The sequence below is a fragment of the Nicotiana sylvestris genome, chromosome 2, assembly GCF_000393655.2.
Source record: "Nicotiana sylvestris chromosome 2, ASM39365v2, whole genome shotgun sequence".
NCBI classification, from domain to species: Eukaryota; Viridiplantae; Streptophyta; class Magnoliopsida; order Solanales; family Solanaceae; genus Nicotiana; species Nicotiana sylvestris.
This window is the reverse complement of record NC_091058.1, coordinates 216,166,839-216,181,739: the sequence shown is the minus strand read 5'-3', so window position 1 is coordinate 216,181,739 and position 14,901 is coordinate 216,166,839. Positions and strand designations below refer to the sequence as shown.

At 36.0% G+C, this 14,901-nt stretch overlaps 2 protein-coding genes across 5 annotated transcripts; one reads left to right on the top strand and one right to left on the bottom strand.

Annotated features, from left to right (window-relative positions):
* Positions 1-3,425: 3,425 nt before the first annotated feature.
* LOC104232857 (pentatricopeptide repeat-containing protein At1g09220, mitochondrial) lies at positions 3,426-9,288 on the bottom strand. Of its 4 annotated transcripts, XR_011405610.1 has the most exons (3): positions 7,788-9,288; positions 3,657-4,380; positions 3,426-3,569 (listed from the first exon to the last, which is right to left on the bottom strand). XR_011405610.1 is itself a non-coding variant. In XM_070168501.1 (2 exons), exons 1-2 carry the CDS (start codon positions 9,094-9,096, stop codon positions 4,250-4,252), a joined length of 1,440 nt encoding a protein of 479 aa, XP_070024602.1. In that variant the 5' UTR covers positions 9,097-9,288; the 3' UTR covers positions 3,426-4,249. The 4 variants fall into 4 exon arrangements, 3 of the variants coding, with proteins under 3 accessions (XP_070024602.1, XP_009784438.1, XP_009784437.1); XM_070168501.1 differs by having other exon boundaries at positions 3,426-4,380; XM_009786136.2 differs by lacking the exon at positions 3,426-3,569 and having other exon boundaries at positions 4,292-4,380; positions 7,778-9,288.
* Positions 9,289-12,568: 3,280 nt separating this feature from the next.
* Positions 12,569-13,173, top strand: LOC104232855 (calvin cycle protein CP12-1, chloroplastic-like). Its single transcript, XM_009786132.2, has one exon. It carries the CDS (start codon positions 12,631-12,633, stop codon positions 13,027-13,029), a length of 399 nt encoding a protein of 132 aa, XP_009784434.1. The 5' UTR covers positions 12,569-12,630; the 3' UTR covers positions 13,030-13,173.
* The last annotated feature ends 1,728 nt before the right edge of the window (positions 13,174-14,901 follow it).

Sequence of the window (14,901 nt, the reverse complement as noted above, 5' to 3'; positions counted from 1 at the left end):
TGTGTGGAGCCTTTTTGCATGTTTTCATCATGTTGTGAATGTGAAGTCCTTTAAAATGGTTGTTCTTTTATAAAATTCTAGCTAGCTTCTATTTTAAGGCCAAATTGAAAAATTTGAATTAAATCCCACATATAATGCCATCACGTTGGATTTGGTGGGATTTGTCGTTGTCACGATCACTTCTAATTATAAAAATTTCACTTCAAAAAAGGAATAATTGAAGTCCAATTAATTATCCAACAACAAAGCGACCTTTTATAGCACGTAGTTCTAGTTACATCCACTTAGACATAAAAAAAATTAGAATATTAAGTAGTTAGAATTTATGTTTGTGTAATTGTGTTTGATTGGATTTCTAGTTTCTAGATATTGGTTAATGCAACTAAAATACGCATAATGGTTAAATTATTGCAAGGATGATATAATTCATATTATCTTTTTTTGTTTCCTATCCGGTGTCCGATATCTGTATTGAAATCCGATTAATCTGGATTTACACCGGGAAGTTCCATAACAGAGGCGACTCCGTACACATGGCTCGAACTCAAGATCTCTGATTAAGGATGAAGGATACTTACCATTCTACCAAAACTTTTGTTAGTATATTAATTCATATTAGATAACAGTCAAATTTTCCTGAATATTTGGCACTTGCTGATGCTTCCTTTCACTATGTATATATATATTTGCATCAATATTCTATATGTAAAGAGGTGTTGAGTACGTATTATACTTTGAATGAAAATAGAAAAAGTTCTTTCTCTTGGGCATAAAAACCTACAATATTGCATAAGTTGAATTTGGTTAACTCACACACAATTAGTATATTTTAGAGATATTTACATAAATAGCCAGTCATATTTATAGTTTATTTTTTCTAGCCATGTATGTGATTATACATTAATTATACTCAATTATACATATATAATACATAAAATATGCATATATTATACATCCACCGGCTATTTTTAGTTTATATAAGTGGTTGAATGGGTGGTTATTTGGGTTAATTCTTCTATATTATTTTAACCTGCGGTGTAGTAGGTAACCGTCTTATTTTCTAGGTTACTAATTCCAGTTCTATGGGCGATTACCTGTCTTTTAGGTGAACTAATAGTGTAAATTCTTAAATTTAAATCGAAAAGAAAAAGAAAAAGAAAAAGAAAAAAAATTAGTATAAATTAAAATAGCTTTCGTGTTATGGCGGCCACCAATTGATGGAAATATGTATGAATAAATTAAAGTAAATTATTGGATATAAGTCCATAAAAAGATATATACACCAAACTCGTTAGAGAAGAAAACGTAGAGAAGATAGTCGTGGCAACCACTTTATAGTCTTTTTACTAATTCAAATTTTTGATCACTTATATACTCCTCATCCCTTTATGTATTTCTCAAAGAGAAACCAGTTTTTTGCTTGTTAATTAAAGTCAAATGGGTTCAAGTTCACAAATATGCCACCAAGAAGAGAAGAAAACCATTTCATTCTTTGACTATGTTGCCAATATGTTAAAAGAATCATTTCAATGCCTTACCATTATTCTTCTCAGCCTTCTCCTCCCTCTTTCCTTTATCGTCCTCGCCAGGCTCTCAGTCGCTCGCTATCTTATTACCACCTCAGCTGAGTACTACACGCTGCCTGATTCTCTTCTCATCAATATCTTTCTCTACGTGAATCCCAATATTTTGCACGTACTAGTTCCACTTGTCGCCATTTCAGCTCTCATCCACGGGTTAACAGGTCGAACCATATTATTCATTAAACAATCCGCGGATCACATGACTTATTCTAAACCTTGTCTGTATACCGCGTGGTTCTTTCTTTTCATGCTTCAAATATGTGTGTGCATAGGCGTAGAAGGTAGCATAGCTATTGGAATAGGTGGTAGTTCAAGTTTTAGTCATCACGAAGGATTATGTTTATTGAGTAGAGTTATATTCTTTTTCGGGTTGCATGAAACGACGTCGTTTTGGTCCAAGAAAGTGGTGAAGCCGGTAGTGGACGACACCGTTTTCGGGGTCGAAACGGCGGATGATAGGGTGGTTGAGAAGGTGGCAATGGCAATGAGTTTTGGTGTGTTGTGGTGGTGCAAATTGAGGGATGAAGTTGAGTCATTAGTTGTTGTGGCTGAGGTGAAAAGGGAGTTGATAGGTAGTGTTGATTTGGTTGATTTTGTTGGTTGGTGGTTGTATTATATGACTGTGGCAATTGGTATGGTTAAGATTGTGAAGGGTCTAATTTGGGTTTGTTTTGTTTTGTTTTGTGGGAATGTGGTTGATTTGGAAAATGCCGACTATTCTACAAGAAATGATGAAAAGGTCTGAGAGTTGATGTGATCTTTTCTTTTAAATTTTTTTTGTCTCTATACAGTTGTAATCTTGATTGTTAAAGAGGGAGTAGATTATTGTTTTTGTTTGGTCATTGAGGGGGACATGTATGTATTATTTTAGTAAAGCAAATGCAAATACAAGAATTTCTTATTGAAGCCATAGTTTTTTGGTTTTCCATCCGGTGTCCGGTACCCGTATTGGAGCCCGACTATATTCGGATTCGCGCCGCGTAGGGCACCATTTAGGGGGAAGCGCTCCCTACTAAGGATTTTTTCATATCCAGGACTCGAACCCGATACCTCTGGTTAAAAGAGGAGCAGTCTCATTCACTGCACCATATTATTTGGTGGTTTATTGAAGCCATAGTTGAGGATGGTGTAACGCCGTCTGACTAGTTGGGAAGGAGAAAGATAATTTTAATCTTTTGTTTCAGATTGAAATAAGTGGCTCACAAGAAAATTTGATAAAAATAATATAAAGGAAAACAATACAAGAATTAAATATGTACTAGAGAAATAAATGGCTCGCAAGAAAATTTGATTAAAATAATAGAAAGGAAAACAATAAAAGAATTAAATATGTGTACTTTCTTTCTCAATCTAGTTCAAGAAAGGGTGCTTGATTGATTGATTCTACATTTCCATATAACTCATTCAATTTAATTATAGTTTTTCAAGCCCTTCTAATTTGATGGAACCTAAGTGATATGAAAGGGTGAAAGGGAACAAATCTCTGCTCCTAAACTTTAAAGTCATTAAAGAACGACAGTTATACACAAAAGCCATTAATTAAGCTTTCAAAAAAAGCAGCCCGGTGCACGGAGCATGTGTAGGGGTCCCGAAAAGAGCCGCACCCTAAGGGGTGTGATGTAAACAACCTAATCTGATGCAAGTATCAATAGCTGATTCCACGGCTTGAGCTCGTGAGCTATAGGTTCCAGGGAGACAACTTTACCATGACTCCATCATTAATTAAACTTTCAGTAATGTTAAATCTAAAGAAGGGCTATTACATTAAGACATAAAAATTGGATGATGGAAAGTTACTCTTCTTTTCAAAATTATTTAGTTGCAATCAAAATAGTACTCAAATATTATAATCCAAGAGTGAATTATCAAAAGAAACCATGATTAGTTTAAATGCAGAAAACTTAAAAGACTACTGACCTCTTCAATTTTTCAGGATGCCCAACAAATCAGAAATGTTTTTGCTGTTGTATGTTTCTTTGCTATTTCCTTAAGACAAGTAAGCCAGACAAAGTCATATGATTATCAGGTTTTTGTCCTGTGCCCTGGCATAACTAAAATGACATAATAACGTACCTCTTTTTTTCCCATTACTTTGACCAAAAAGACATCAATTCCGAAGCTCAATTGCTCTACACACTGTATCACTTCTGTTCCTTACTGAGACAGACATTTGGCCTGCAGACTTTCCTTTTTGTTTCTCTTATGCCATTTCCTTCTAACCATGGCATTATGCCTTCAACAATATCTCATTGTCTCAATCGTCTTCTCCAAATGCATAAAATTCCTTAATCAATCAAACTCGTTAAGGCTTATGATGAGCTACCTCAGTCAAGGTTGCTTTTAGAGATACAAACAATACGAGAGACTATCTTTCATCTGGACTCTCTGCTTGTCCCGGGCATGAAAACATCATCCTGGCATTGGTCTTCTAAACTTTCGCCATGAACAAGTTATTTTTATTTCCGAGGACAAAAACTTCACTTTCAAACCCGAGTAAATTCCTTTCTATATCTTCCAGCAGTAAAATACAGGTTGCTATAAGCCTAACATCACCAAGACTATAAATCTGATCTAGACTACTTCTTCAGATTACAAGTTAGCGATACAATAGGGAAAAGATCGTACAGTTCTAGGCATGGACCAAGTGTCGATCCCCGCCATTGATTTCAGTGTTCTCCAGGGTGGTCACAATCATCTTCAACAGTGTGGAAGAAATGAATTGGTCGACAATGGCGTAGTAGATCCTTGGTTTGGATTGGATAGTGAGGATCTTGATTCTCTTTACTCTGTGCTTGACCTGAAATATCAAGAGAATACATCAGACAAACATGTTCAACTATCAGAAGATCAGCAACAGAACATCTCAGATTATTGCACTCAAAGTGATGACTCTTCTTCCAACATGGACTTTCCCCTGCAACCTGTCCAAATTCAGTCCACCTTTGAAGCATCTAATAGGATTCAGCCTCAAGTGCCAAGGCTTGGCAATTTCCATGGAGAGAAAACAAATCCTATTTCTTCAGCATCGTTGGAGCTGTTGAACAATTGTGGGAGACTGTTCAAGAAATCAAGCGAGGAAAATTTGAGCAATGTACACATCAACGAGGCTCATGTAGGTAACATCTCTAAGTTGTCAACAGAAGAAATCTTGCGAGTTGCTGGAGAAAGATATATCCAGTACTCCACCCAAAGAGTAGATGGTCTTTCTATGTTTATACATCCTTATGCTTCAGCACTTTCGGGCCTTTCCATGGAGCAAACAAGGGACATGGAACTTGTTCACCTCCTTCTAGCTGCTGCAGAAGAAGTGGATCAACAGCAATTTCAGCTGGCTAGCCAATCCGTTGCACGTTGCCTGTGGAAGGCATCTGCTACAGGTAATGTTGAACTTTGTGATCACTTCTATTAGAAAGTATACACTTTTATTTACATAGTTATATCTCCAACACGCTCCCGCACTTGCGGGTCTAATTCTTTCATCGGCAAGCACGTGGGAATTCGTTTTTTATAGTGGGTGGTGGTGAGACTTGAACCCAAGACCTGATCTTATACCATGTTGAATTGTGTGACTATCGAGAGAATACACATGTATTTACTTGATTATATCTTCAACAGGTAATCCAATCCAGAGACTTTGTTTCTATTTTGGTGAAGCTTTACAAGAAAGGATTGATCGAGAAACAGGAAGGTCCCCAAGTTTTGAAAGAAAATTAAGGTACTTAAGCACTCTGGCATTAGGTACCACACCTGAAGCCTTAACCTGCCACACAGAAATTCCATTCAGCCAAGTAATGCAGTTCGCAGGAGTTCAAGCAATAATTGAAAATGTTAAAGGTGCAACCAAGATCCATTTGGTTGATTTTAATATCAGAACTGGAATTCAGTGTACAGGCTTGATGCAAGCTCTTGCAGAACAACGTGACCATCCAATTGAGCTTCTGAAGATAACTGCCATTGGACACCAAGAAAAAGAGAAAATCGAAGAAACAGGCAAGAGATTACAAAGTTTTGCCAATTCCTTGAATCTGCCCTTTTCATTTAATATAGTCTTTATGTCTGACATGAAAGATCTCAGGGTAGAATCAGTCAATGTTAAGGCAGATGAAACTGTGGCTGTCTATTGTAACATTGTACTAAGGACAATGATCTGCAGGCCAGAGTATATGGATAACACGATGCGAGTAATCAGAGGACTCAGACCATCTGTAGTTGTTGTCTGTGAGGTGGAAGCAAACCATAACTCACCTTCATTTTTGAACCGTTTTGTGGAGGCACTTTTCTTTTATAGTGTGCTTTTTGATTGCTTTGAGGACTGCATGGATAGAGACAATTTGGTTAGAAAGAGGATTGAGGTATTTCATATTGGTGAAGGTATCCGGAATATGGTTGCAGCTGAGGGTGCAGAAAGGTTCACACGGAATATGAAGCTTGATGTATGGAGAGCATACTTTGCAAGGTTTGGAATGGTTGAAATGGAGCTCAGTGAGTCATCTTGGTATCAAGCAAATCTGATTCTCAAGCAATTTTCCCAAGGCAGTTCCTGCAATGTTCAAAATGATGGAAAGGCCCTCCTTGTAGGATGGAAAGGAACACCCATTGAATCTGTTTCTATTTGGAAGTTCTTGTAAAGACCGCTAAAAAGGGTAGCTTAGAGTCATTGTAGCTACGCAGAAAATGCAAGTAGCACATATCGAGAATAAAATGAGAGAAAACCGTTTGAGATGGTTACGTTATATCCTGTGTCGACCTCGTGCATTAATCAGTAGGTGTTCAATAGTGGCGAGTAAAAGTGATAAAACAGGACGAGGTAGACCTAAAATCACATGGAAGAAAATTGTCCCTAAAGACCTATAATCTCTTGGAATCCATGAAGACTAGCGAAAAATAGGCACAATGGAAGAAAAAAATCAAAATACATGACACCAATTAATTGGGAATATGTTTTGATCAATTAGTATGTTTTGTTTAGGTCTTATGTTTTCAAAATTCTTTTAGTCCTGCTGAAGATTTATATGAGAAAAAAATAGAGAACTTTTTTATTTTTTGTTTATTTCGTATAATATTGATATGATATGAGCTTAAATGGAGTGACATGGTCAGTGATAATTTGCATAGCCGACCCCAACTTGCTTGCGATTGAGATGTTGTTGTTGTTGTGTTACTTTAGCTGGCATCATCTTGGGAATCTCCATGACTCTTCAAACAGCTATCGATTTGCCACGCAACCCAAATATACCATGGGCAGAATGCTTATTTTCTTTCTCAACTTCATTTTAATAAAAATGAAAGAATCACTGAGCAAATATCATAACCGTCACAAGATAACAAAGAGTCCAAGATAGATGCCATTCAGCCTTGCAATATTTTGTTTACAGACAGTTTCTAGGGCGCCTTCTTAATTTCATGAGCAGGTTCTTGTCTACATTTACTATAAAATGCTGGTATTCTGATAATTCCTTCATGTTCTCTAACAGTAATTTGAGAAACCCCTCAAGTATACTCCGTAATAACATACTCATTTCTTGCTTAACTAATGACTACCTGACAAAAATAAAGCACATCCACTAGTAAGTGATGAATTTCTTATTCTCGAATGGCGTTTCTTATAGACATCCATTGTCCTGCCAGTCCTTTCAACAAAATCCAGCTATATTTCATCACCTCATTAACAGAGGTTAACATCCAACAGTGATCACTTCAGTAGATCATATTATATTTGGTAGTTTGTGCATAGATTGCCAAATTATTGATCTGTTTATGTTGCTAACAAGCATCGAAGCTGTAAGCTCAATGCTTAAAGTTTTGTACTCAAATTTTAACGTTCAACAGCTAGCCCATGCAGACTTTCTAATTATAAAAGATTGGACTGCATTCAGGCCTGAGCCTTATAGTAAATAGGACAAGCATTAATTAGATTAGGAGGCAAGTTACGATTAGCTGAAGTTCTGAGATCAGTTTAAGCAATGGGCAAAAGGAGGCCACGAAATAAATGAGAATAAACAAAGAAATGCATAAAAGTACCAATTTGGTGCTGCTCCTACTTCCAGTGAAAGAAGAAACTTATCAAGTAAAACGTGACTTATGAACAATATATCGATCAGTTTACAATCTTGAATTAAGTAAAACTAAGGCCGGGAGCTTTGGGTGCATTTTGCTCATCCATCACTCGCCTCACAGCCTCAGAATCAACATACCTGCCCATACCTGCAAGGATATTCGAAAGAAGCACATAATCACCACCATATTTGTTTTCCATCTCCATGATCTTCTGCATAACTCTTTCTCCCATATCTGCATTATCATGAAAACTACAAGCTCCCAATAGTGTTCTCCAAATCACAACATTAGACATAGCATTAGGTATCTCCAAAGCTATTTCTTCTGCTTCTACTAACCTACCTTCTCTGCCTAACATGTCTATCAAGCTGCCATAATGCTTAATGTCTGGTTGAATCCCAAACTCATCAACCATCTTCCTGAAAAACTCGAGCCCCTCATCCACTAAACCTCCATGACTGCAAGCATTGAGCATGCTCAAAAACGTTATGCGATTCGGTTCAACACCTGCATCCACCATCATCTGATAACTATCCGAAGCTTCTTTTGCCATCCCATGCATTGCATATCCTGATATTATTGATGTCCATGACACCAAATTCCTTCGTTCATTTAATATATCCTCAAAAACTCTCACAGCATCATCTATGCTTCCACATTTAGCATAAGCATCTACAAGCGAATTCATAACACGGATATCAAAAGCATTAATACCACTTTTCTCCCCGTAAGCATGAACCATTTGGCAACACTCTAAACACCGAACATTCCAAATAGCCGGGAAAATAGCCAAAAGACTCACTTCACTCGGTTTTATCTCCTCGATCACAGCCATTTCGCGGAACAATGACAATGCCTCATCAAACCGACCCATCCTCGTATACCCATCAATAAGCCCCGTCCAAGAAATGACATTCTTCTCCGGCATTGCATCGAACATCGCCCGAGCAACCTTAACATCACCCCATTTAATAGAACCACTGATCAAAGCATTCCAAGTGACAGAATTTCTAACAGGCATTTCATCGAACACCTTCTTCGCTTCCCCAACAAACCCACATTCACCATACATGTTAACCAGAGCAGTTTGCACATAAACATGGGACTCAAATCCATCCTTCAAGCTCAAACAATGAAGCTGTTTCCCAGTACCCCGTTGTGCTAAATTGGCCGATGCTTTGATCAAGAAAGAATATGTAAAGCTATCAAAATATATAACTTTTTGATACTGGAATCGGAGTTTCTGGAAAAGAAAAAAGGCTTCTTGTGGGAAAATACCAAGAGAGTAATGGCGAATTACAGAGTTCCAGAGAGTTAATATGATGGGTATTGAACTTGTGTTGAAGGTATTTTCAGCAGTGGTGAATATTAACTGAGTATGAATCTGTTGAATTGCTCTGCGGTAGTTTTGGTGTCTTTTAACGAGGTTAAGAAGATGATTAACATCTCTGCCCATTAATAGCAGCAAGTTTGCATTTTTAACTATGAGAAAGCTTCTTCTTTGAGCCTTAACGGACTAAATTACCTAGTTAAATAATAACAAAAAGCTTTATAAACATTTGTAAGTCACATTAGCGAATATTTGCTGAATGAGATTTGTTAGTCTGATTTGTATGAAATTTTGAATTAGCATTTGTTAGGATCGGCAACCGGGGTAATGGAGAATTTAGCCAAATAATGTTATAATGACAATAACAAAGATAATGCAAGTTGATAATAACGACAGTTAAAGCATATAAAGAAGACACCAATTTAACGCGCTTCGATTAGTGTGACCTACATCCACAAACGGAAAGGAGCAAATTCACTATAGCAAGAAGAGTACAAAAGAGCGTACAAAATTAGAGTAAATACTCTTATTAATCTCAAATACCTCGAGAGAATAATCTCACAAGATCACTCCAAAGAAAGGGGATCATGTAAGTGTTTCCCAACATTCAACTCTCTTACAAAATACTCTCAATTACTGAAGGAGGAGAAGAAACAAGAAATAAAGAAGTCTTGTTGGTGTGTCTAAAATGAACTAATGGCATTAACTTGTGCAAATAATATTCACCACATAATGCAATATTTTGGGTCCCAAAGAATATTGCCAACAAGGTCTACTTTGCAAATATGCTTATCTATATAATTCCCTCAATCTCATCAATTGTTACACTAGCTTCAGCGGTGTCAGTATTTTTGTGCTCATTTTTCTTTTTCTTATGTTTTTTTTTAAAGATTTTTTGGTTTATAGCATTTAGAGATAATGTGACCTTTCTTATGACAATAGCAACACTTTAAATTATTGTATTTAGATATTGAGTCGGATTTGCCCCTAACAAACAAGCAAACTTCCGCTTGAGTTCCACTAGCTTCCGCGGTAATATCACTATTTATCTGTTCTTTTGATTTTAAGATAAGAGATATCATCCGTTGCATAAAGCATAGTTTCTCTTATATGCTTAAAATATAGGGGGTAGAGAACAAAGCAGTAACACAGCTTGATCCTCATATTTAATTTCGGCATCTATATTACTTAAATCCATAAGAATGGAATTAAATGTGTCAAGATGAGAGAGAATAGAGGTACCTTCACCCATACGAATTGTATAAAGCTTCTGCTTCAGGTAAAGTCTATTTTCCATTGTCCTCTTCATATATAAGGTTTTCAATTTTTCCCATATGTCTTTGACAGTGGTTTCTACAGAAACTTCATGTAAAACCTCATTTAAGAGGTTTAAGATGATACCTGATTTTGGCTTTTTATCTATGACGGCAACTCCTCGTCCGTTATTTTATCCGGCTTCTTCTCATTTCTTTGCAATACCAAGTCTAAGCCATCCTGAATTAGGATAGCTTCCATCTTTAATTGCCACATTCCGAAGTTTGTACTTCGTTCAAATTTCTCAATATAGGTCTTTGTTAGAGTCATTTTGGCTATTGAAACTAACTCGGTTAGATGTGGCTCTGATACCACTATAGTGAGTTAATGACATTTCCTTTTATAGGCCAAAAAGCCTTGGGCTCCAAATGTAAAAGAAAAAATACAACTTGTGCAAATGATATCCACCACACAATGCAATATTTTTGGGTCCAAAGAATATTGCCAACAAGGTCTACTTTGCAAATATGCTTATGTTTATGTGAGATGGACTCCACTAGCCAAAATATTGGCCATATTACAACATTTGTTAAATAAGATTATAAGTCAATTTTTTGAATGCGATTTAATGACTTATACTCGTATTCTGCGCTTGCAATTGATAAGTTTCATTTAGAGGAGCTGCATTCTTGATTCGATTATAAGTTGTTTATTGATTGTTATTTATAAGTTGCACTTATAGATTCCGAATTATAAGTCGTTTATTGATTGCAATTATAAATCATTAAATAAAATGACAATAATTGATTGCGATTTATAGGTCGTGTTTACTTATTGCGATTATAAATCACATTTACTGATTGGGATTATAAGTTATAACTACGATTTACAAGCACTTAATAATTTCGATGTTTAAGTTGGCTTATTGATTGCATTGTATAGTGATTGTGATTTATAAGTCGCATTTAGTAATTACAATAGATTTATAAGTTGCATTTAGTGATGGATGATTGATGATTCTTACCCCTTTGACCATATAATTTGGTTAAATTTTTTGAAATTTTGTGGTGCTTTAGTTGATGGCTAAGAGAATACTAAGACTTTTCCGTTATTTTGATATCTCGGTCGGCTAACTCTTCTTTTTCCGTGTGGGAGCGAAGGCATAGCCATATGACATCACGCCCTCAAAGCCTTGCAGTTCTGTTAGGTACAAGGGAGGACCCAGTTATATTGAGGAAGTGCAACGGGGAAGAAGGGTTGACAATGAAAATTATTTTTTACCCAGTTAGGTAAATTAACAAACGGAAGGACCGTTAGTTCTCGGATGTGTTTGTTTACTTCTGTTAGGTACATGGGCGGACCCACATGTATCAAAGAGGGTTCATATAACTCGCTCCGTCGAAAAATATACTGTCTGTACACATAATTATCATCTAAACCAGAAATAAAACGGTCAATAAAATAATATATATTGAATCCGCTTGACACATCATGCTTTCGAATCTCCAATGCGACACTCACTCTTTAGTTTTTGACAATTATTGTTACGTTTATATGGCTGCACTACTCTTGTTAAGTTCATTATAGAACCATAACACTTAGCTTTAGCCAATTAGCAAGTTTTTTAAATCTACTATCACGTTTGACTGAAAAATTATAGAAGAGAAAGAATCCAACCTAAAAATAATGGACAAAATTTGACTAAAAACTCCATTATTTAATACCACAAATCAAATAATAAATTAGTTATATGGCAATTATTTTTTTTCTTCTGCGATCACCAAAACAATAATGTGTTGGGGATTTATGTTGAGATAAATAGTTTTTATATGCAAACCAAACGACTTCTAAAAATACGTTTAAAATCTTATTCAATCAAATACTGTATTACATAAATTAGTTCGGAGGGAATAGACAACAACAACAACAATAACAACAACAATAAACCTAATATAATTCTACAAGTGAAGTCTAGGGAGGATAATGCGTACGCTGATCTAACTCATACATTGAATGTAGAAAGGCTATTTACAGTAAACCCTCGGCACAAAGAAAGATGAAAATAGAACAGAGCAACAAGCAGTAATTAACAAGAGGCAATATATAGTGATAGAATATATAATATTAGACTACAAGACTGCCACTAATAATACTGGTTACAACAGTTATACGTAATTGATGATATTTTTCATAGGGCCAATATAAAGATATTTCTAAATACAATATCTCTGCCTGTCATTCTCATGACATGGATGCATCCCATTGGTCAATAAATGATAAGAAACGTGTGCTCATTAATCCATTACTCATCTATCCTCCCCTAATATATTGTTACATCTCATCTCATAGCCTAAAAAGATCATAATTTCCCAACACACCAAAAAACCAAAAAAATCTTTTGCAACAATGGCCTCAATAGCTGGTGTTAGTATCACAACCCCAAGAATTTTATCCAAAACATCTGATTCCCCAAAGGTTCAAACCTTGAAATTTCAATCCCTAAACAAACCATGGAAAAACTCATCATTAGTCCAATTTGGACATGGAAAATTGTACCTCAAGGCTATAAGTGCAACACCAGATAATAAGCTATCTGATTTAGTGGCAGAGAGTGTTAAAGAAGCAGAAGAAGCTTGTGCTGAGAACCCGGTTAGCGGAGAATGCGCGGCGGCGTGGGATGTGGTTGAAGAGGCGAGTGCAGCAGCGAGCCATGCTAGGGACAAGAAGAAAGAGTCATCTGACCCTTTGGAGAATTACTGCAAGGATAATCCTGAGACTGATGAGTGCCGTACTTATGACAATTGATTGAAATTACTACTAATTAAGTCATGTTATATTTGTTGTTATTCTCAAACATAATACCTATATGGTAATTTGATACTCTTGTTTTAAACTGTGTTATCCTGATGAATATTCTTGAATGTTAAAGTTTCCTGTTTAATTAGCTCATACTACACTTTTCTTGGATTTGTTGTCATTAAGGATGTGATATATCACGTGGGAGCATATAATATACTGCAAAAAAGTACTAGAATTAGCTTCAAACTTTGTCGTTAATATGTCGCTAAATAGTTCATAGCTAAATAGGATTAGTACAGATTTTTCTGTTTAGCTATAGAATTTAATTTGTCCGTCGCTAATTCCCGCTTCTTTAGTAGTAGTAAATAGTCTCCGATACATTTTCATGATTGTCCTCTTCTTGCAATGAGTTAACTATTCCACCTCTCATACTAAAGGCTTAGATTGTGTGGACACGTGAAGAAGAGACACACTGACGCCCGTGAGGAGGTGTGAGAGGTTAATCGTAGTGGGTTCGAGGAGAGGTAGAGGTAGAGGTAGGCCAAAGAAGTATTGAGGACAGGTGATTAGATAGGACATGACGTTGTTTCAGCTTAATATGACCCTCGATAGGAATGTGTGAAGGTTAGTAGATAATCGTGTGTTTTCCTTGTCCCAACCAGTAGTATTAAGGTTAGTCTTGTATTTTCTTATTTTTCATGAGTTTCTATTACTGCATGTTGTTTTTTTCGCTTTGGTTTGTCTTGTTAGTTTGATGATGTTATGGTATGTTGCTACTGCTTCTTTTTGCATCTTTCTTTGTGTCGAGAGTTCTATCGGAAACAACCTCTCTATCTTCTCAAAGTAGAGGTAAGATCTGCGAACATACTACCCCACAGACCTCACTCGTAAGAGTATACTGGGTTTTTTTATTGTTGCTGTCGTAGACTAAATATCCCATAAATTGAATTTGTTGTAAAATTTACACCTCGTTAGTTTGATTCAAGTAACCTAGTATAACTCTCCTGTCCAAAAAGGTCGTTCACAAGTTAATCAAAATTTGCAGGCCTAGTACACTGAGACAAACAAATACAATATCTACAGTTACAAGATTGAAGTAAAAGTTGCATAAAAGTTGTCGAAAGCCAGTTATGCAATTGTCTGTTGGGTTTTTAAGCTGGTTAGAGCTTAAAAGTAGAATGAATGAGAAATAAAGGAAAAATTGAAAATTTTGAATTTCCCTTTTTGACAAGTCATTGTGACGGTAATTTTACCTAAAAGATTGGAGGTCCCAAGATCTAGGTTCAAGGAGATCAAGCAAAGTCATTAATGACGGTTTAATATTGTCAAATAAAAATTTTGGTTCATTCTTGTGATAAGACAATGTTCAGTACTAAAGATAAAGTATTAAGATTTTTTAATGGTTTCTAAATTTGATATGGGGTATATCAAAGAGTGTATCTACGTGATGACACATTTAGAAATCACCTATGTAAGTGTGAAATATTAGTCGCTTCAAAGAGAATTTTGCAAGGCTAGTTCTCTACGCACTTATGAAACCATGCGGTGTTCATGGCTAAAACGAACACAACAATGAAAAACAAAGACGGTTAAAGGCTGATTGTGTGACTCATGGTTGTCTAGATATACACCAAAGTTCGATTGTTCAAAGATATCACTCTACCGATTGGTCTAGTATATCCTACATAAGTTCATTATGAAAAGTCCAAAGCGAAACCTACTTATCCAGATGCGATTAATTTTTGCTTGTAAATCACACAGTTTTACATGCATATTTCTGTGATATAGTCATTCCCCATTCATGTGAGGGGTTGTTGGGCTTTTAAGCTTGTTAGAGCTTAAAAATAGAGTGAATGGGAAATGGACGAGGGAAAAAAA

Excerpts from the sequence above, each read along its gene's own strand:
- LOC104232855 (XM_009786132.2), top strand. The coding sequence starts at position 12,631 with ATGGCCTCAATAGCTGGTGTTAGTATCACAACCCCAAGAATTTTATCC.
- LOC104232857 (XM_009786135.2), bottom strand. The coding sequence starts at position 9,096 with ATGGGCAGAGATGTTAATCATCTTCTTAACCTCGTTAAAAGACACCAA. Across the intron at positions 5,344-7,777 it reads ATCCTTGCAGGTATGGGCAG|GTTAAGGCTTCAGGTGTGGT; the intron begins GTATGTTGATTC and ends TCTGTGTGGCAG.